The sequence below is a fragment of the Vombatus ursinus genome, unplaced genomic scaffold, assembly GCF_900497805.2.
Source record: "Vombatus ursinus unplaced genomic scaffold, bare-nosed wombat genome assembly UNPS02009770.1, whole genome shotgun sequence".
Classification (NCBI taxonomy): Eukaryota; Metazoa; Chordata; class Mammalia; order Diprotodontia; family Vombatidae; genus Vombatus; species Vombatus ursinus.
Genome location: NW_020949548.1, coordinates 9,526,368 through 9,549,980, shown reverse-complemented (window position 1 = coordinate 9,549,980; position 23,613 = coordinate 9,526,368). Strand labels below are relative to the sequence as shown.

Below are 23,613 nucleotides of genomic sequence, written 5' to 3'. Positions count from 1 at the left end.
TTATTTCCATGTCCTTGCCAGTGATGATGCTTATATATTATTTTACATAGTATATTTTTACATTTACATTTTACATATTATGATTTCACATATTGCATTTACATCCACGTTATTCTCAAATCTTTGCTGTATGAATTAATCTTTGAACATAATCCTGTTTAATACAAGCCTAGTTTTATTTCAAAATTTTTGCTTTTTGACCTAACTACTCATTTTTTCATTTTTATTTTTATAATAACTTAACAAAAACATTCACATGAAGTATAAATTATTTACATGAAATTATAGGCTCCAGATAATTTTCAATTTGTTAAAAACATGTACTAAGTTTGCAAAATTTAAAAAAAAATCCTATTTTCTTCTGTCCTTATTCTGCTTTTATGTTTCCCCCTCATCTTTTGTTTGTTATAGTTGTCATCTACATAATGTTTTGATTCTCCTTCACCACTTCATAATATCTTTTTATGTTTGTAATTGTCATTTATTATATGATAGTATGCCAGTCCATAAATATATTAGAACGTGTTCACCTCTTCCTCATTCGTTGGACATACAGGTTGTTTCCACATATCTAATTAGTTGCAAAATCTTGTAATTTCTTTCACCACAATATCCGTTGCTTAGGTCTTCCTCTCTCTACACTCACATGACCTCCACCCTAAATTACACCCTCCTTACATCTTGCCTGGACTATTGTAGTAGGCTTCTCATTGGTTTCCCTGCTGCTAGGCTTTCCTTCTCCTTAATCCATCCTTCTCATAGCTGTCAAAGTTGAAAGGCAGCATGGAGTAAGCAGATAGAGTACTGGGCTTAGAGTCAGGAAGATGAGAGTCCAAATCCTGCCTCAAGTGCTTACTAGCTGAGTGACCTTGAGCAAGTCATTTAACCTCTCTGTGCCTCAGTTTCCTCATCTGTAAAATGAATAAGTTGAACTCCATGGCTTCTAAGGTCCTTTCCATTTTTAAATATTTAATCTTCAGATTTTTCTGAAGTATTTTAGATCTGATCCTATCACCTCATCCCTATCTTATTAAATTCCGGTGGCTCCCTGATGCTGCCACAATCACATGTATAGTCCTTTGTTTTGATATTGAAAGCTCTTCATAACGCTTGTCTCTTTATGATTTTTCCAGTGTTTGGACATTCTACTTTCTTCTAAATCCTGCCCTGTGATCTAGCCACCGAGGCCTAATCGCTGTTCTTGATGCGTGATACTGTCATCTCTCATGTCTGTGCCTCTCATGCCTACTTATCCCTCTCTGCAACCTGTAATTTACATTAAGACTTAACTCAAGCACTGCTTCTCCATGAAGTCTTTTCTTGGTTCACCTAGCTGCTAGTTCTGTACCCTCTACTCTGTGTCTTTTAATAAGTTCTCATATATGTTGACTCCCCCATTAGAATGTTGCTTGTGGCTGAGGATACTTTTACTTTTTTCTTTGAATCCCTAGCACTTAGCACAGTGCCTGGCATGTAGTAAATTCTTAATAAATGCTTGTTAATTGATATATGAATATACCTACTATGAATATTTTTATACGGATTGACTAGGTATATTCTGCATTGATCAGAGTTTTGAATTCATAGGGTCATAGACTTTGAGCTGAAACAGACTCTCATTTTACAGATGAGTTATCTCTCTGAGACACAGAAAGGTTAAGCAACTTGCCCAAGGTCAAATAGAGGGTAAGAGGCAGAACTGTAACTTGAACTCAAAGCCTTTGACTTTTTTCCACTGATCCTTCTACCTTCTCAGTGTTGGTGGCCAACATGTAATCTTCTTAGAGGGAGATGTATAAGCACGGTGTAGAATAGAGGTTACAGAAATAAGCAATATTCTTTGATCCCGGAATTTTCTTACTGGGAATACAACCTGAAAGTTTGGGTTTTTATTTAAAGAGCTTTTTCTTCCAAGATGTTTATAGCTATATTTATAATTGCAAAACAAAACAAAACCAAGAACCAAATGAAATTTCCATTAGTAAGGGAATAATCATCAGCTAGGTGGTGTAATAGATAGAGTATTGGGCCTGGAGTCAGGAAGATTCATCTTCCCAAGTTCAAATCTGGCCTCAGACACTTATAACTGTGTGACCTTGGGCAAGTCACTTCACCCTATTTGCCTCAGTTTCCTCATCTGATGTAAAATGAGCTGGAGAAGGAAATGGCAAACCACTCCAGTATCTTTGCTGAGAAAATCCCAAATGGGATCACAAAGAGTTGGATATGACTGAAACGAACAATAACAACCAAAAGGGGAATGATTAAACACATTGTGCTACATTAATGTAATGTAATATTATCGTCTGATTAAGATTGACAAGTTTGAAGCATATAAGGTATATTGAAAAACCTTTATGAAATAATACAAAGAAAAAAATGAAGAACAGAGTTTATACTATGATATAAAAGAAAAATGGGTAGAATTGTCCTGATAAAAACTTAAAGAAAATGAAACATAAGTTATGAGATTTTATGGGATGAATTTATTTAATTGCAAATAGTTCAAAGTAATTTAATTGATTATTGGTTATATATTTGTTTATATATTTTTAATATGTTTTAACACACATATATGCATACACACACACACATATATATTCGCATGCATACATACACACACACATACATATTCGCATGCATACATACACACATATAGAAAATGTGGAAAAATTTTCCACGCACCTCTATTTTTAAAAATAGGATAAGGTTCTTTGGGTATCAGAGTAAATAATATAATCTTACATTTATGGCTAGGTATTTATTATGTACTTTTCTTTACAGAGATGCGGTTCAACTCAATGTGATTGCTACTCGACAGCTTATTCTCCTCGCAAAGCAGATGAAGAATCTGGAAGTGTTCATGCATGTGTCAACAGCTTATGCATACTGCAATCGAAAGCATATCGATGAAATAGTCTATCCCCCTCCTGTTGACCCCAAGAAACTAATTGATTCTCTAGAGTATGTCTTTTTATTAAACTTTATAGTTATGCAGAGGTTAAAAAAATATACATATGTGCTTTTCTTTCAAGTAATTTTAAAATCCCTTCCTTCCTCTCTCCCTCACCAAGTGTTTTGGCCACATTTAAAAAAAAAAAAACAAACCTGAGCATCTGTCTCTCAGCACCATAAGTGCTGATGTTCCTGTACTTTCCATAAATGATTCGCTGTGTGGGAGTGGCAGCATGGTAAAAAGGAAAGCGTACTGGGTTTGGAACCTGAAGATCTGTGTCTGAATCTCTGGTTTCTGCTTAATGCCTGAATGACTTTGGGCAGGTCACTTGATCCTCTCCAGGCCTTGTGTATTCATCTGTAAAAGTTGCGGTTTGTACTAGACCTTCGTTTATGCCTGGTAGTTTGCAAGTGAGGGTGGGAATGAACATGGAAAGAAATCCCTACCTACTTCACTCTTGATAACAGAGACTAAATGTTTCCTTGAAGTTGAAGATGGAGGTAGTAACAAGTAGGTGAGGCCTGTTCTTTTAATAAGTCATCATTACTTAATCCTTTCTAGTAAGTAATTAGCAGGAGAATATTTCTTATTAGTTAATTCTGACTTGGTTAGAACATTCCTGATCCCTTAGTAGTAGTGTTTATCAGTTGCTGTACACTTTTGAGAATGTGGATGCTGTGGTTTTCTTTGGCCCATCGAACTTGAGTTGGGAGTGTTAGTTTCTTTTTAAAAATTGACCTGCTGTCCCACTTCCCAAGCAGCTATTCCAGTCTTTTTCCTCATACAACCCACTCCATCTCATCATAGCATATAACCCCACCTTCTGCTTTATGGAGAACATTAAGGCCATCTGAGTTAGTTTTTAACCCTAGCTCATGACAAACTCTTATGTTGGATGTAGGTTTATAGCTTAAAAAAGATCCCAATATACTCACTTATTAACTGTGTGTCCGTGGGTAAAAACTGGACTAGAGCAGTGGTGTCAAACTCAAATAGAAACAGTGGACCACATGTTGACTTAGGAAACCACAAATTAACATTATTTTTATTGTATTGTATTTTTATTTTGTTAAACATTTTCCAATTACATTTTTATCTGGTTCCCTACTTTGATATCTCTGGGCTAGATGACCTCCAAGGTCCTTTCCTTCTGCTTCAAATTCTGTGATTCTACACAGAGAATAAATGAAGATTATTCATTCTACAAAAGGATTCCTTTAACAGTATATTTAAAATATTCTATTTTGCACATAACTTTTTGAGGCCTACTTACATCTGTGTTATCCCAATTTTCTTGGTATTTCAACCCCTACTTTCTACCAAATAAGACACAAAAAGGCCCCTTAGATAAACTAAACTATGGAAAAAGTGAGGTGTGTTTTCTGGTGAAAGAATACTCATTGACTTCCTCCCGTGTGCAAGACTTGTATCACATCTATTCGTAAGCGTTACAACAAAGCAGACCTATTTTCTCGTGGCAGAAGTTACTGATTTCATTTTTTCTTGTTGACCTTGGAATAAAAGGTGCATAATTATTTACAGTTATTTTCTGTTTATTTACTTAATTACTTGTTTTAAAAGTTTATTATGTTCCTAGCATTTGCAGGTCAATCTACTGACAGCATTGAAATCTTTTGAAACTTAAGGTTGACTCTTGGATTCAAACATAGTCTTTATACATATGTACTTACATATATACATGTATAAAACATATATTAAGAGTATGTTGCAAATTTGTGTTGTCTTTGCTAGATCTTTGTAAAGTTTTTGTTGTATTTTTTGGGGGGGATAAGAGGGAAGTGGGCAAAAAGTCTAAATTATTTTTCACTGAACAAAGGAAAACCAGTTGAATCGAATCTTTGAATATTTGTTCATGTTTACTGTGTTTGAGAAACTGTTTAAAAACCACTTATTAGAGTAAAACATTTGGAAACTAAATCCTCTTTCTTTTGTGACTGCTTTGATTATTAGGTGGATGGATGATGGACTAGTAAATGATATCACTCCCAAACTTATAGGAGACAGACCTAATACTTACATATACACAAAAGCCTTGGCAGAATATGTTGTACAGCAAGAAGGGGCAAAACTGAACGTGGCAATTGTAAGGCCCTCAATTGTTGGTGCCAGTTGGAAGGAGCCTTTCCCAGTAAGTCACATCTAAAATATGGAATGCTGATATATCTGCCCATGTTATGAAGTGTTACATCTGAGAAAGTGAGGTGTAGACTAAAATTTGACAAAACTATGAATTGTAGTGTAATTCTTAATTATTAAGTAATTATAAATTATTAAAGTGATAATTGACGAACATCGTTCTTTATAAAAGTGACTGTTGTTTTAAGGTAGTTTTAGGAAATATCTATACTTCTGTTATGATGCTGGAGAATATATAGGAATTAAAAATATTAGAAATGTATATTAGCAACATTGAAATCTTCTCTTTCACTGAAAATTAAGGTGGAGGGTTATCAAGTCATTGCATTCTATTCAAATAAGACTTGTTCAAGCCAACTTTCCCTGTGTTTGATATGAAATTCTGAAAGAGTAAATTTTAATTTCATATGAATTAGTTATATGAATTTTACAAAGTCTGATTTTAAATATATATATAATGTATGTATATATCATCATCATGGCCTTCAATCTTCATCATTGATTTGGGATCCCAGTATAAAAGAAAAAATGGTGAAGGTCAGAGCATTTAGGGGTCTTACCCTTCCACTTACAGCCTGGCCAGTCCCTTAAAGACATGAACCCTTCCTTTCTCCTTTGGTCACAACATTAGAAAATAAGAACACTTGTGAAGATTAAGATGTAAACAAATTTTAGACTTGAATATAATTTACATTTAATGAATTGTTGTTCAGCAGAGTATACACTTTAAAATACCTGAAGCTAAGTCACCCAGGAAATTAGATGAGTACAGGAAGAAAACTGGTCTTTTGTTGGGACAGTGCTGATTGCTTTGTTCTGCTTATGTCCGTTTCCTCCTACCAGTTCATTCTAAATAGGAAGATTTCCTTATCATCCACCCTTCTGCTCAGTGGACTACAACCATGAATTTATGTAAGAGCAGTAGAATTGTTATGAGTTAAATTGTGTTTGTTCCAAAGCTTATGAAGAGGCTTCTAATGTTCTTGATCAGATCCTGGTCAAAAGCTTGCCTTGCTGGGTAGAGGTGGCACATAAGTGTATAAGCACAAAATTTCCCTCCCTTTCAGCTCCCTTATAAGTGGTAAAATCTATTTGCATAAAAGAATTTGTTGGGATGCAGATTTCAGGGAAGTAATCTGAAGTTTCAGTTTCTAAAATGATTATATTTCATTTGGTAACAGGGATGGATCGATAACTTTAATGGACCAAGTGGTCTCTTTATTGCTGTGAGTAAACCTCTAATTTAATTAGTGTTATATTTCTTTCTTCCTTTCTTAGATAATATGAGTTTAAATATCTTAAGCATTATGTTTGTTTTTATTTCTTCAAAGGCAGGGAAAGGAATTCTTCGAACAATGCGTGCTTCCAACAATGCCCTGGCAGATCTTGTTCCTGTAGATGTAGTAGTCAACACAAGTCTTGCAGCAGCCTGGTATTCTGGAGTTAATAGGTATATGAGGTGACAATGTGGACTTAAGTTATTATTTGAAATTGTAGTTAGTGGGGGAAATGACTTAGTAATGTGAAATTTGACTACAAAATAAAAAAGTAGATAAAGATTTTTTTTCTGAAAGACTGCTACACTTTTTAGAATTTCTGTAATTGCACAGAAAACCAAGGGAGGGGGCAGAAGTTGGGTGTTTAAGAATAGTCGAAATTCACCCCAGAATAACTGCATATCATTATTTGCTTTTATGGTTCTGGAGGTGTTTTACAACTTCAGTGAAACTTTCTGACATCCACCTACTCTATTCTATACCTCTCCCAGTGATTTTTTAGTAGAAATCATGGGCTATTGGGTAGAGAGCAGTCCTGGAAGCCAGGAATTCCTAGGTTCAAGACCTGCCTCTGATACATGCTGCCTGAGTGGCCTTAGGCAAATCAGTAAACCCCTTAGTGCTCTTAGGAAACAGTCTGCGACTCTTAAGTGCTGACCTGCTTTGGTAGCTCCTTTATGTGGGAATTCCCTTTACTAAGTAAAGTACAGGTCTAATATCTATTCCCAGCCCTACTTCACTACTAAAGGAGCAAAGTATTAGGTGATTCTTTGCATATATTATTCTGGGCAAAGGAAAACTCGGTCTATAATTTGGCCCAAATTGGGCCATGGAAAGTTTGTCAAGAACAAACACAGAGAAAAGAGATTAAAACACACTTCCTTATTTTCCTTAACTTTTTGGCTTATCTTTGGTTTTTTTAGAATGGTTAATCCTGATGCAAAAGGAGAAATTATGCAGAGGAAAAAAAAGCATATGTAATAAACAGAGTTGTTCTGACCAATATTGTTTCATAATTCTGTCATTAATACATGATAAGCAAATCTGACAGTTACAAAATCCCACTGTAATGTCATTTAACTGATTTATCCATTTATAACATTTATGACATCATTACTCTAGAACTGTGTTTTGCCCAGGTTCTGTTTTCATTAAATCCAGTTAATTATCAATAGATGGGTTATGTCTATAGTTTCTATTGCAAAATTTTGGGGGTATTGAAGTACATGAGCAGTTAAAAGTACTTAAGTTGTAAATTAGCCCATTAAGAAGAACAGTGGCACTATAATTAATCTAAAAAGTACATAGATTTTTGTCATACTTAGGTAAAGGGGTTCTATGAAGGGTAGGCTTGGCAATTTTTGTTTGGTACTTATTCTGGTATTTGACTTTTCAGACCAAGGAACATCATGGTATATAACTGCACGACCGGCAGCACTAATCCTTTTCACTGGGGTGAAGTTGGTATGATTTTTTTTTTTCCCTTCTGCTTTCTATAAATTTTAGAACAAATCTTAATGCTACTGAGTAGAATAGTTTTGAGTGGTTGTTTTAAAGATCATGTGTTAGTACTATTATAATTCTTGAGGACTTAAGGCTGTTCACTGAGAACTTATTTTCATTATCATTGCAAACTTAGTTGTCATACCCACCAGCATGAGAGCATAGGCCTTGTGGTTGTACTCTTGAAATGAGGAGAGACCTTGCTGTGTATTTCCCATCTGCCATTTTTGCCCATTATTCCCAGCTTGTCCTTTTCCCTCCCACAATTGCCCCACCCCTCTTGTGGGAAGTATTGCTCCTTTCTTTTTGACTGGGATTACAAGCTGTACTTTGTCTGTGGCAAAATGAAGTAGGTTCAGTGGGCATTGCTCCCAGCTTTGAGAAATGGAGACAGTATAATGGGAGATGCTCCATAAAGTAGATACAGAGTGGCAGCAGATGCAGTTTGCTTGAGAAATGGGATGATACCTTAATTTCTGTTAGCATCTTGTGACACTTTTACCATACCATAGCATATCTGCAGTCAATTTTGAATTATTCTATTAGAAATAACAAAAAAATTAGTACTTTAGAGGCCTCGGTCTTTGTCATAGCTCTGCCACACCATACCTCTGTGACGACCTTGGCCAGCCTGCTCAGCTTTTCTATATATTAATTTCCTCAACTTCAAAATGATGAAAGAGTTGGCTAAGGTGTACTATGGACATATATGGCATAAAGACAACTCAAGTAGAACCAGGTTCTGGTTTTATTTGGTCAGTTTTAATTCAAAATGATATTTATGTTATTGAATGTCAAGGTCAAATTCTACCTGGAATTGAATAATTATTTTCAAATAAACACTTTAATTTAAAATTGCATATTACTATATTTTCCAAGTTTCCCCCATTGGTTTTCTTAAGTTATACTACAGCTTTAATTAAAACTACTTAAATTTTCAAATAAGGTAGACATTTTGAAACTCAAGCTCAGTTAGTGTTTTATGAAGTTTTAAAATTTTGGAATAGATACTAGGTTGCTGTTTAATAAGTTATATATACTCCAAATAAAGTATTAATATATCCAGATGATAATAGGGAAATTTGATCTATATGTTGATTTCATTAAGATATTTGAAAGTAAAAAATAAAATAATGTTGGGTGACTACTTTATTATGTATATGACTTAGGCAGTTTAATTAAAAGTATTTGCAGGAAAAAGATCATGATTTTCCTTTTCTTTTTAAAGTAAGTACAGTAATAAGAAACTGGAAAGAGGAACAGAAAGAAAGAAGCTATGGTGAGAGGTGCAACATAGAAAGTGACCTTATAACATGGCCTTGGTAAAGCATTCAGGGAAATGCCATAATGAGCTTTTAGTTCTTGGTTTATTGCAAATTAATAAGAAGAGGTAGTTCTCAAATCATTTGTGTTCCGGGGGCTTATGTCCCCTCCCCCTTTTTTAGCTACTCTATAAGGTTTTGTTTTAAAAATGGATGCAGTAATTTAATTCTGACATGTATAGTAAAAAGTATTGTACCTTGTAAAAATGTAATGGTTTTCAAAAGTTCATTACATGGTTATTACCAAAGCTGTTACACAACTTTTCTTCCTCAGAATACCATGTAATTTCTACTTTCAAGAGGAATCCTCTCGAACAGGCCTTCAGACGGCCCAATGTAAATCTAACCTCCAATCACCTTTTATATCATTACTGGATTGCCGTGAGCCATAAGGCCCCAGCATTCCTGTATGATATCTACCTCAGGATTACTGGAAGAAGCCCAAGGTAATGGTGACTAGCTCCGTCTTATCTGTTCCTCTGACTGTGAAACCCATGCTGACACTGAAACGAATATTAACTCTGTATTTCTGTTCATGCTTATGATTGAGGCTTAGTGGCCTTTGTGAATGAAAAGACTCTTGAATTCAAGACTTTTGCCTTAAATGGAGAAGCGACCTTGTAAATCATCTATTCCATTCGACCCTCCTGGTGACTAAGTCACATGACGTCTTGAATTCAAGATCTCACTTTAGGTTTTTTTTGAAACAACATCATTCAAAGATGCTTTGATGCTTATTTTCCCTACAGGATATTATATAAATCATTTCTTCAAGATGAATCCTTTAAACCAAGTGTTCAGGCGCCCCAGTATTAAGTTTTATTCCAGCAGCCTATTGCTTCATTATTGGAAGGGTGTCGGACACACGATACCTGCCTTATTGCTCGATCTTGCACTCAGGTTGACAGGTCAGAAGCCGTGGTAAGAAGAACAGTGCTAAGTACACTTTGTATCGGTGAGGTGGTGGAAGCTTGCTGGAGAGACAAGAAGTCGCTGGCATGGGCTTTACCTGTAGTACTACTAATCTAATTTGTCACAATCACAATCGGGATGCTAGGACATTTCTTAGAGATTTAATTAGCCTGTTGGGACACCATTTCTGGTTCTCACGTCTTTGGGCTATTGACCCTTCAATATTCCATTAAAAAAAAAAAGAAAGAAAGAAAGAAATGCCCAACACCAAGGTTGTCATTGTTATTATAAGCTGAAAATGAATCTCCTCCCTCCTTCTAGCACTCCAAAAATTTGAGTGTTGGTTTTTGTAGAGGGTTAAGGGTAAAAGATCTTCCTCCCTCTGGTATTTAGTACTTTTTCCTAGAGAATAAATTATTTCAAATATCTCTGCTTCCCATTCAGCTTATAATATGGTAATTATTATATTTGACTGATTTTCTAGATTGAGAAATGGCAATTTAAAAAGCAAGATAAGTCTTAAATTTTCCATTTTATTTTAGTTGTTTTAGACACTCCTTCTCTCCCTTCCTAAATTAAAATCCTCAGATTTAAACAGCCTTCTTATAACCTTTATTACATAAATAGAGTGAAGCTTATTTGCAAAAAATTTTTTAGTCAAGTGATACTTTGGTGTAGAACCTTTTATTTGAAAATACAGGGTTTGAGTGTTTTTAAGGAAAATTCTAATTGTAGAATGTAGTTCTAGTACTCAAAAATCAGTGCCCATTAGAGTGTCAGGAGCTGAAAGCTACTTGTCACTTTCATTAGTATAAGATGAAACCATTTTGTGGTTTTCTTTTGATTTCATGTATCTCTGAGGATCCTCTTCCATATTCCTGTTGTCCACTATGTCAAACAACAAAATGCATTAGAATGACCAATTTCTAGACTAGTTTTCTATTTTCCTGCAAAAGATTTGCATATATCTTTGCCATTGAGAGTACTTTTTATGGATAATTAGATTGTTCAAATCTTAGGAAAGAACACTATATATGCCTATTCTTGATATTAAAAAGAGTAAATGTCACATTTATTACTTTCTAACAATGTGGAAGGCTAAAGCAAGTGGAAATGACACAGAGCAGATTATGACACATAATATGTATGTTTATATATACCTTGCATATAGTAGTCACTCATGAAGTATTTGCTGAAATGAATCATTGTTGAAGTCTGTTAATACTAAGTAAGAACTTCAGTGCACTTCACTACAAACTGGCATTTAGCTGCGGCTAGAGGCATATCTTAATACTGAGAATAATCTTGAAAGCACTGAAATTTAGGCAACAATATTAAGCTTTTAAAAAAAATTACAAATGAAATTTAGAGTTGTCTTTTTTGTCATTCAGCAAATCCTTATTGAGTGCTTACCATATGTGCATTTCCTTAAATATGATAGCAGATTCAAAAATAGTACAGACCCTGGCCTGAAGAAGCTTGGGGTCTTGTTGGGAAGATGATTCCTGACACATGACTTATTTAAAGGATGATACACAGAAGGAGGAGGTCCTGAAGTGACTGGTGCGTGCAGATGGTGAGGACTACAGGAATTCAGCAGGGGGCTGGGCTGCCTGGGAAAAGCTTTGTGACTGAACTGAGAATTTATCTGTGCCCTGAAGGAAGAGGAGGAGGAGACAAAGAAGAGTTCCTGTTGGCCACCTGTGCTCACAGGGTGGTCCTCTGTCAGGAGCATGAGCAAAGCAGTCAGCATGTGCACAGAGTACTCAAAGCACCACGGGTGTTTGTTTTGGTGAATGGGGGGCAGTGAGGTTTGAAAGGGGGAGTCAGACCATACACATCATCGAATGCCTTGAGGAATTTGCATTCTTTCCTTTAGGCACTGGGGAACCGTTGAAAGCTTTTGACCCAGACTTGATGAAAACGGGCCTTTAAGTGCTCCTTGATTCTTAATGGAGTGGACAGAGAGTTGGACTAGGAATCAGGAAGACCTGATACAAATCCATCCTTTGCCACTCCTTAGCCATGTGAACATAGGCAAGTCACTTAATATTTTTGAGCTTCCATTTCTTCATGTGCAAAATTGGGAAACTAATGGCACCTACCTCCCAAAGGTGGTCGTGTGACTTAAGTGAAATAATGTTTATGAAGCACTTTACAAACTTTAAAGCACTAGGTAAATGCCAATTGTTTTTAGTTGATGTGACAGAATCTCAGTGGTCAGTAAACATTTATTAAGTATCTACTATGTGCCAGGTACTGTGATAAGCACCGGGGATACCAATGCTGAAAAAGATAGTTCCTGCCCTCAAGGAGTTTACAATCTAGAGGGGGAAGACAACACATAAAAGAAAACTGAAGGAGGAGGGAGAGGTGTTCAGCTGAGGGCGTGAAGGGTGAAGAAGTCGTCGAAATCGGAAAGTGCAGCTGGATGGGAAACGAGGAGCATCAGAGGTGATGGCAGTCTTAGAATTGCAAGGAGCCTCAGAGACCATTGAATCCAACCCAGTTCTGAATCAGAATCCTCTCTGCAGTGTCCCAAGTAGTTGTTCAGCCTCTGCCTTTAAAACATCCAGTAAACAGCAGGCTACTCCCTGCCAAGGTGCCCTGTTCCACTTTTGGACAGCTCTTTTAGGAAGTTTTTTCTTACATCTACATGGAATATGCCTCTGTGACTTCACTCTTTGCTCCTGGTTCTGCCCTCTGGGACACCAGCGTGTGAGGGGGTAGGACTGGGTAACTTCTGAAGTCTCTTCGAGCTCCAGATATACGATCCTCTGATCCTTCTTCTCTGTCAGTCTAGTAACACAGGCGACAAAAGGGAATGCTGACATGGCACAATTGTGAAGACACAAAACTGTTCTTGCTGAATGCATGCTAGCTTTTAGTGATGACCATTTCACTTTGTAATTGCTCACCAACAGTCAGTCCCTTTCACCAAAATATTTCAGAATTTTGTAAGAAATTAAGATCAAGCTCAGTAGCTTACAGTTTCAAGAACCTCATCCTCTTTCTTATTTAGAAAATCAGGTGATTTTCCCATTTCTGGTTTTACAGCACCACTTTCTTTTCACATGATCTTCAGATATTATTGATAGTAGCTCAGTAAACTCATCCACCAGTTTTTTCAGGACTTAGGGCTAAAATGTTTCACCCAATTAGATTGTCTTCTCCTTGAGAACAAGGACTGTCTTCTTTTTCTATTTGTAGTTCCAATGCTTGGCACATAGTAATCTCTCAATAAAAGCTTTTTCCTTTTGTCATTCGTGTCGTTAGGCTGGCCTTATGAATTAAACTCATCGAAGGAGCTACTTGCTCCCTTACCATCCACTTACTTATCTTAAACTCACTATTAAACCCTATTATATTCCATCCTTATTCTGAAGTTCATTCTCCTGCATTAATACCTTGCCTATTTGAAGGTTAAATTTCCAAAAAGCTCAGCACTCTTAAATACAAGTAACAAGCCTAAAAGTAAACAGCAGAAGGTTTCTCTGAGCACTTGAAATAGCTGTCATAGAGCCCTAGAACTAAAATAATTTCCTTTTTATCTGTGGGAGATGCTCTTTGGCTGTCAACCACAGAGCTATTTACACTATTTAGCACCCTATAAAAAGCTGTATTCTGTGTATGATATTACAGTACAGGGATTGGTCTTCATATTGACCCAGGATCATCCATTAGGAAGTGGTTAAATTATGGTGAGCATCCTCTTTTAAGAGACAGGGAAATTAAGATTAGTATAGTGAAAAGAATAATGGACTTCAAGTCAAAATACCTAGGTTTAATTCCTGGTTACCCATTATTAGCTGTGTGATCTTAGGGAAGTCATTTAAATTCTCTAAGCCTCATTTTGCTTCTCTATAAGGTGAGTGAGCTGGAGTCCATGATCTTGAAGTTCCCTCCCAGCACTTACATTCTGTATAATTAGAAAGATTTCACTGAAAATGGCTAAACTAAATTTGAATACTTGGTAAATGTAAGTTTTCTGAAAAACCCACTTTGGAACACCTCATTTCCCAACTTTACTAGACCTCAGAACATGGTAGTTTTGTTTTCTTTACCTTTGATCACTTCAGATCCCCGAGATGAACTACGTTAATGTAGTTTAGGGTGAAAACTTGTATTGGATGGCTCTGTTATTGTTAGCTAAACAGTTAAAGAATTTATTTTCATTAAGTTGCCATTGTGAGCATTCTCCCATTAAAGAAATTATATTCTTAAAAAACTATTCTTACTACCCTGGGAGAATTTCTGGAATGAAATCTGCATTACAGACTTCCAGGGTAGCATGTACTAGAATTTCAACCCCATGGAGTACATGGGTAAAATAAGCTTGTTCTTTTGCACAGGAGGGAAAAGATTTGTGTATATGTATGTTAGAGGCTTTTCTTTTCACAGATATAGCAGGGAAGAGGAAATAATTGGCAGTTGCTAATAACTATCAGAAGACTGGATAAATGTGCTTTTTTTATTCCATTGTGTATTCTAAGACTGAAATATTGTCAGCCTGGCATAGGGGATGGAGAACCAGGTGTGGAGTCAAGAAAAGCTATGCCTGACCCAGACTTCCTGTGAGCCTCGGCAAGTTGATGCTCCAGGAAAGTCTAAGACTCTTAAGTTGGAGGACAGTATTTTGTGACCTGCTTTGGTTCAGAAATGAAATCAGTGGTCCAAAACACACACACTAAAACCCAAACAAACTGACCATCAGAAATCCTTGAGTAAACTTACCTGTCTTTGGCATGCACTTTGGTATGTTTTGTATTTCTCAAAGTTGACACGATGGTCTTCTGCTTTCTGCAAAACTGTAAAAAAAAAATTCTGCAAAACTAAGATGAACTAACATAAAAAGAACATTCTGATAGCTGGAGAAGTAGGTGACTACTGAGACAAGGCTTGCGATTAAAAAAATTAAATACTGAGCACAATGCAATATCCAGAGTTTAGAGACTCACCAAGCACTTGTTGTATGCCCCCTGTGTGCCAGGCACACATGGCAGGTTCTGAGGATCCCAAGACAAAAAAGGCAAAAGGGCCTTGTAAGATTCAGCTCTTTACCCCTATCATTTGTAGTCTAGTAGGGAGCTTATGTACATAAATACACATATACAAATCATTGGAGTAGCCAGGAATAAATGAAAAATGCACTAGAGAGGTGCAAACAGAGGTCTGTGTGTAGACTAAGGAGGAAAAGGGCATATCAGCACTTGAGGGCTACAGTGTTTAGCAACATTTGGATTGGGCTTTAAAGGAGAGGGTATAGAAATCCAGAGATGCAGAGGTTGGCAAGTGTGAGCATATTTAAGGGATAGTCTATTTTGGATGGATGATGTCTAATAAAATAAGGCTGGGAAGAAAGGATGGCACTAGATTGTGCAGGACCTTGAATGCCTGGCAAAAGAATTAAAAGTATTCATTAATTAATAGGGAACAAAGGCATGATGTAACTACATCCGTATATAGAAATATTAGTCTAGTAAAGGTATGAAGTATGTTTTTAGAGTGAAGAGAAAGTAGAAGCAGGGACTATTTTAGTAATCTAAACAAGCGATAATGAAGGGCCTGCATTTGGATGGTGACAGTAGGAATAGAGAGAAGGGTATAGTTTGGGGAAATTGTCTGGAGGTGACATCACTAGAACTTAGTGATTGACTCTTTACCATCTCATTTAAAGATGACATGGGAATTTCAAATGAGGGAGATAGGATGATTAGCAACACCACTGACAGAAATAGTAATGTCAGAAGGAGAAACTGTTGTTAAGGGGAAAGATAAGCTTGGTTTTGCACATTTTGAGTTTGAGGTGTCAGTGAGATGACCAGTTAAAGATGAGGGTTAGGACCTTAAAAGATAAATAATAAAAAATAAAAATTTGGGAGTTACCTACATAAAGGTAATAGTTGATATCATGGAAACATTGCCAGGGGAGAAGGGTATAAAGAGAGTGCTGAATACAGAATTTTAAAAAACTCCCAAAGAGAGGGAAGAGCTGGAAAATAATTGATTAGAGAGGTAGGAAGACAATAGTGAGAGTCTTGTCTTTTGGAAATTTAAGTCAAATCCACAAACATTTATTAAATGCTTACTGTTTGCTCTTCACCATGCTAAGTGATGGGGCTTCAAAAAAAAATCAAAAGAACAATCTCTGTGCTCAAGAAACAGTCTAATGGAGATGACAAAGTGCAGACAAGCTGTGTATAGGACAACTCTTACTAGCTTCAAGAGGGAATCAGGAAGGCTTCTTGCGGAAGATGAGATTTTATCTGAAACTTGAAGGAAGTTTAGAGATTGAGGTGAGAAGAGAATTCCAGGCATGGAGGATTGCTATTGAAAATGTAGTCAGGAGATTAAATCAGAGGGACTGCAAAGAGGCCAGTGTTGCTGGATCAAAGCATACATGTGGAGGGCAGTGGGGAGTAAGGTATGAAAAGACTGGGAAGGTAGGAAGGAACCAAATTATGAAGGGCTTTAAAAACCAAACAGGATTTTATATTTGGTCCTGGAGGCAGTGAGCCACTTGAATTTATTGAATGGATAGGAACAGGGAAGGCGGGGAGGTGACCTAGTTAGATCAGTGCTTTAGGAAGATCACTTTTGGTAGCTAAGTGTAAGGTGGATTGGAGTGGGGGAGAACTTGAGGCAGGGAGAACAAACAGAAGATCATTATAATAGTCCAGGTGTGAGGTGAGGAGGGCCTCCATTAGGGTAGTTGTAGTGTCAGAAGAGAGGTCGGTTGAGGTGTAGTATTAGAGATGTTGTGAAGATAGAATTGACAGGACTTGGCAACTAATTGGATGTGAGAGGGTGGTGAGAGAGCAAGGGGTCAAGGATAACACCCAGATTGTAATCCTGGGTAACTGGGAAGATGGTGGTGCCCTCGATGGTAATAGGGAACTTAGGAAGAGAGGAGAGTTAGGGGGGAAAGATGATGAATTCTATTTTGAACATGTTGAGTTTTTAAGATACATTTGGGACATCTAGTAATGTGAGATGAGAGCTCTGAGAATCATTTGCATAGAGAGAGCATTTGAATCCACGGCTACTGATGAAATCACCAAAGTAGTATTGAGGGAGAAGACTAGAGGGCCCAGGACAGAGCCTAGAAGGAAGCAGAGACACTGATTATAAACATCCTTGTAAAGGAGTTTATCCACTAAAGGGAGAAGAGACTGGCTGATAACTAGCATGGGGAAAAACAGAAATCACAGTTATTTTACACCTTGTTGGATCAGTCTCCCAGCTACTTGGTGGCTTAATCATAGAAAGTACCCAACCCCTTCTGAAGAGGAAAAAACAAACTGTGCAAGGGACACAGTAAAATGGATGGTCTCATCTACTGTTATAACAACTACTTGCTATCCTTGGATAAAAGACCCTATAGTTTTGTCTAGAAGGACTTCTTTCACTCTTGTAAAAGTATTTGGTCATTTCCCTGTCTCCTGCTCTTGAACAGAGAATGTTTTCTTATAATAAATGATGCTGTTTGTAGGCCAGATACTCCTCTTTTCTCTCTTGACTGATCCCCTCCTTTCTCTACTCTTCCCTGTCCTGTGAAATGCTTTACTTATCCTAAGTTGCTGCAAAGTGTTACTGATCGGCTGCGTGCTCTAAATAGTCCTGAAAAGTTATAAAAATCAAGTCTGTACCTAGAAAGCTGAAGCTCCTATCAGAAGGATATCAGTATTCCTTAACATGCTAATGAATCTGTTTGCTTTCTATTTGGCTTCATATCTTTGACCAAGAGACATCAGATTTCGTCTGATAGGTAGACCTCTTGAGAGAGGTCAAGGGAATTCCCCAGCACTAGTGGAGATGAATGAATCCAGTGAAGGTTCTTTGAGGATGGGGGGGACATTAGGATTCTCAGGAGCTCGCCAGGAAGCAGCCACTAGATTGAGGATTAGTAAGAATGGGAACAAATAGAAGACGAGATATAAGGTGATCACGTGCATGTAAGAGGGCGGCCACTTTATTAGGAGGGGGAGGAAGAGATAGGGGAAGACTCCTGAGTTATGTGAGATGAGTGAGAAAGGAAAATGGCATACATAGAACCAGATAAGAAGTGAACAAAAGCCATTGGATTTGGTGATGAAGTCACTGGTGGGGTGACCTTTGAAAGTCAGTTTCAGTAGAGTGGTAGGAATGGAAACCGTATTTTAAGAGGTTAAGGAAGAGGTGATGAGGAAGTGGGCAGTGGTTATACTCATCATATTGATTACTGAAGCAAGCTTTTAGGGGAGATGGGAAAGGATGGGATCAGGGGTCCCCTTGTGAGGATTAGCCATATTGAGGAGTAGTAGGGAGTATCTCCATTGGGAAGATTTGTCTTAAGGACACTTACTTGAACTATAAATGAACGAAGAAAAAGTTTGAATTTCTAATCATTACATTATTTTGAATAGAAGCTAAATAGCATTATTCTGCTATAGTTTGTTTTGGTTTTTGTGACTTCATTGCTGTAGGTAGCTTCCAGTAAGGGAACTCTTTCTACCAGTACATAATAGCAACTCAAAAGTCTTAAGAAAGTTAAATGACTTGCCCAGGGTCACACAGCTAGTACATGTAAAAGATGGAAATTGAACCCAAGTCTTCTTATCTCTTAAGGCATATCCTCTATCCACTATGCCAACGGTTTCCAGATTTTTCTTGTGCGTATACTGGGATTGGAGGATCTTCCCAATGGTACCTGTGCAGCTGTTGTGGATGCTGGGGTCTAGGCTAGGTTATAACTACGCTGAGAGGATAATGCCTGGTTCGGAAGTTTGAAGTGTGGGAATTTGCACAGTGGCATTAGGAAGTGAAGGAGGGGAGTGTTGTGTTTAATGGGTAGGTGTGGTTGTGTTGGATACTAACCCCATATCAAGTCACAGATCTCTTCTGCTCATGCCACAACCTGAACTGAAGAGGCCACTGTACAAATCCTTGCTACTTCCACGTCAACTGAGTACTTGTCATAGTTGTATAAAATGTAACTCAAGGCATGTGCTCTGTGACATTTTTTTCTTTCATAGTTCTCTGTGTTCAGATTTTGTCAATCAGTTTTACCTAGGACAGGTACCTATACAGCATCTGTATAGCACCTTTTCACAAACATAATTAGTCATCCTTTGAAAATATTGCTAAGTGATCCTAACTTGATTCAGCCTTTGAATATTCTTTTCTTACCCAAACCTGGGTCTTGATCTTTCCATTGCTGCTTTGTAACATGAGGGCCAAATCTGTCACACGATCATTATTGAACACTAAAATAGGTTGTGTATTATCAGAAAACAAAAAAAAAAAACCCTCTTCATCTCAGGTGTTTAACCTAAGGCAGGTAGGATAAATAGATAGATGTTCACATTCAGTCATCCTTACTCAACCACAAGAAGCACAGGATCTTTCTTCCAGTTGTACCGTATCCTAGTTGTCTTAGGCTATTTAAAGGTCTTGGTACCATAGTCATGGTGCATAAAAAAAAACAAAACTGTATCAAGGAAAGACTGAGTGTTAGAGATGCATCAGTATGCAAGATGCCTACTATCTCCTTTTCAGAGGTGGTTATTCCATCTTGAGCATTTTGGTATCCCCTCACAGTACCGGTACATAGTAGGTTCTCAGTAAATAATTGTTGAATGGATAAAGTAATGGTTTCTGGGTAAACTTTTTAAATTATCAAGAAGGGATGACTGTATTTAATATCATTTACCAAGAGTATATGGAGTGTTGATAAGAATTTCAAAATATTTGCTACTGTTTAGAAAGTCTTCAGTTCTTTTTTTTATGATATTTATTGGGTAAACATCATTGGGTTCTCAAAATTTTTAGTTTTCATATTGTGATGATATTGGGCATCTGGAACAACCTATTTCAATTTTGATAGGTGTCTTCTGCGGCCTTTTTTCTTTCTAATATCATGGGGTTGCGTTGGAAGAAAATATTCTAAGTGTATCACATTACTTGTCCTAAATGGAACAAGTTTTTTTAAATTTTTTTCTGGTCCTAAATGGAAAAATAGAGGAATTTTAAAATGTATGAAGCAGTGCATAAATGGAAGACTTATTTCTTCTGATGAAACATGATAATTTTGATTTTTAGAACTCATACTGAATGAGCTTTAGTGTTTCAAGTTCTGTTTCTAGGACTTTTTTGTTTTTTTAAAGATATTGATTGTATCCCGGGAACCTCCTTTTTCATATAGCATTTCTGTTTTGAAGTTATTTCCATTTTAATTTACAACAATGGCAATGTTATGAATACTTTTTTTTCAGATGAAATTCATTTTTTAGTATTTTCCCAAAAATCCTCATGCCAAGACCTGCTTGAGGGAGAACTTTTCCCTTTTTTTCTCATTTGAAGTATTTTTAAAATGTAATTCATTCTTCAATTTATTATAGATAGAATGTAATAAAAACTGTATATTTGTGGTTTGTAGTATATTGTAACTGAGATTAGTGAGAATTTAGTGAGAAAATTAATATTTGTCAAAAAAGAGGGAACTAAATTTGAGGATCCAGTTCTTTGGGGCTTGGGTGGTTATTGAACTCATTTACAGAAGGATAAAATGTGGGAGAAATTGTGATTCTTTTTTTCTTGCTTTGCTGGTTCAGAAAGTTATACATAAGGGGTCATTTATCATGGCACATTTAAGAGATCAAAAATGGTTCAAATCTGTTTTGGGAGGATCATTGTGTTCAATATGATTTGATTTAAATGGAAAATTAATATTTCCAGTGGCAAATGAATATTTCTGCATGTTTTCCCCAATCAAATAGTTTGGGTTATTGCAAATATCATGGTTATCAAGAACCATTGTTGGTGTTTTGATTTCACATAAAATCCTAAGTGGATGCAGCTGAGCTAGATTGCAATTTAAAAGCAAGACATTGTTAGTTTTGCTAGTTTATTGTTTCCATTTTTACAGTAAGTTTGACCTCAGATTGCCTTTGAAGCTCATTTATTTTATATAACCCCAATATTGATGCTATACCTTATTTCTTGCCAGCTGCTTCGGATTTCCTCTTTCCTTTTTGGATTCAATCCAAGATGCAGAAATATTCTTATTTCCTATACTAAGTGAATTATGCACCAAATTTTAATGTTTGTGTATATGTATGGGGGGAGATGCCACATATGTTTGGGCAATGGTAGGACTTTCATGATCTATACATGGTGTCAATTTGTAATCTTTCTTGAAACATAGGATGATGAAAACAATAACTCGTCTGCACAAAGCTATGATGTTTCTAGAATACTTCACAAGTAATTCTTGGGTTTGGAATACTGACAATGTCACTATGTTGATGAACCAGCTAAACCCTGAAGACAAAAAGGCAAGTTTTTTCTCTTTTATATTAGAAACAGGAATCATGCTCTTAGAATCATGTATTATGTAAATACTACTGTATTTACTATTGTGCAATATTACTGTAATATATTTGATTGCTATAAAATATTTAGAATCCTGGGTAGGAATGGAAATTAAGATTTTGGGATTTCCTTGGGGTTTTCCTTGATGGTGGATGTTTCTTTTGTATCAAGACTTAGTGATTTTTAAAAATGCTTTGTGTTCCAGATCTCATAATAACAAATTTCTCTTCACATCCCTTTCACCTTTCCTTTACTTAAGTTTTCTACTTGACTTTTAAAACTGTAGATTCACAAGGGGAGTTAGGAGAAATAACAGGTTAACAAACAATTCCATTGAAAACAGTAGCATCTTAGCAAGGGGCTTTCTCAAACACAGTTATAGAAATATCTTTTCTCTAGCATGATCTAGAATTTGGTGCTCCAGGAAATGGTTTTGGAAAGCTCAAACTAACCATTTTTGATGGAAATCTTTCTTTCTTTTCTTTTTTTTTTTTTTTTGGTTGGGGTTAAGAGACTTGCCCAGGGTCACACAGCTAGTAAGTGTTATGTGTCTGAGGCTGGATTTGAACTCAGGTCCTCCTGAATCCAGGGCCGGTACTCTATCCACTGCCCCTGGAAATCTTTCTAAAACACAAATCTAACCTTTTCTTAATGATACCTGGTCATGACTGGGGCTACAGTCCAGCCGTATTGACCTCCTTCCTCACACACAGTGTTCCATCTCCTGTCTCTGCCCCTTTTTACTCCTTGTCCCCAGGCTTGGAATACTCTCCCTCCTCTCCTCTGTCTCTTAGAGGTCCTGACTTCAAAATACAAGTCAAATACTATCTTCTGCTGCAGGCATTTCCTGGTCTTCCCAGCTCCTGGTGCCTTTCCCTCTAAGGGCACCTTATGTCTACTTTGTAGGTACCACGTATACGCCTATGTATGGGCAATTGTCTTTCCCTTTGGAAGGTACCCAAAGCAGGGATGGTTTTCTGTTTTGGTTTGTTTTGTTTTTTCAAAGTATCCCCAGTGCTTTGCATGGTTCCTAGCAAATCATAAGCACTTGGATCATTTTATTGTGCTTTAGAGGTATACCCAGGAAGCGCATGTTTTTTTAAAAAAGTACTAAATGTCAGCTTGACTTGTTTGGCTTTTTGGCACTTCATAAAATTAGAATGAAAAATGTGTAGTTGCATGAGAATCTAGATAGTGCAGCACCATTGCCCTTATCCAAGAATTAATGAATTAAAGGCTGAAGCCTCTTTCTTCTAGTAGGAGAGTTAACTTCTTGAAAAGTTTCACAATCAATGTTAATTTTATTTATCAATAGCAGTTGAAATTATTCATTTTTTTCCTGTATTTTTAACATATTGTGCCATTTAAAACCCCTTAATTTCAACATTTTTATCCCTTACTTGTACTGTTTGTTGATGGGGTGGGGAGCAATATCCCTTACCATTTCTGAAATTTGTTCTAATAGATAAGGATATTAATTTACTCCAAAATTACTTCATTTTCAGAAGACATTTTGATAATTCTATACAAGGCCATGCCTTTCTCATTTTTGACACTCCATTTATGATGCTTTTTCAAGGCTATACAAAGGTCGTGCCTTTGTAATATTTGGCTTCTGTTGACACTCTGGGCAGAAACAAAGTTAAAAATTGATCTTTGGATTCAGCCCAAGATGGAGAAATGTTTAGGATTAAGAGGGCTCAAATATTAGTAGGATTGAAAGTTTTACGTAGTAAGTGGCATGTACATTCTGGTCCATATGTTGAATCATGGAAGTAAGGTTGGCCAGTAGGAAAGTGGTGAAACTCTTTTGCCTAACACCAATACTAAACCTCCTTCATGAAAGTTCTTCTGTACTGTTTTATCTTGGTATGGAGGGGATCTTGGACTCTAGAAGGCTGTTCTAGCAGAGCACATGTTCTGTCAGGTTCTAGCATGGTCCCAGGAACAGGCCTATTCTATTTTCACAAAGAGTCACACCACAGCAGTAGGCCAACCACCCCTGCTATGGTAAAACTTTTTTGGCCATAGTAACCTATGAAACATGGAAAAATTAACAAATGGCCTCAGTATGCAAAGAAAGCAGGTAATGTGGTGGGTTTCTCTGCCCCAAAGCCACAAGAAATAATTTCTA

At 36.7% G+C, this 23,613-nt stretch overlaps 1 protein-coding gene across 2 annotated transcripts in view; it reads left to right on the top strand.

The window, feature by feature from the left end:
* FAR1 (fatty acyl-CoA reductase 1) overlaps positions 1-23,613 on the top strand; it is a 101,888-nt gene that overhangs the window by 66,128 nt on the left and 12,147 nt on the right. The window contains exons 4-10 of one of the 2 annotated variants that reach the window (XM_027852577.1): positions 2,785-2,964; positions 4,928-5,105; positions 6,295-6,339; positions 6,445-6,563; positions 7,787-7,854; positions 9,490-9,661; positions 21,313-21,442. In XM_027852577.1, the coding sequence (XP_027708378.1) occupies positions 2,785-2,964; positions 4,928-5,105; positions 6,295-6,339; positions 6,445-6,563; positions 7,787-7,854; positions 9,490-9,661; positions 21,313-21,442 (892 nt within the window). Of the gene's footprint in view, positions 1-2,784; positions 2,965-4,927; positions 5,106-6,294; positions 6,340-6,444; positions 6,573-7,786; positions 7,855-9,489; positions 9,662-21,312; positions 21,443-23,613 lie in introns of both variants that reach the window. The other variant, XM_027852576.1, reaches the window with a different exon arrangement.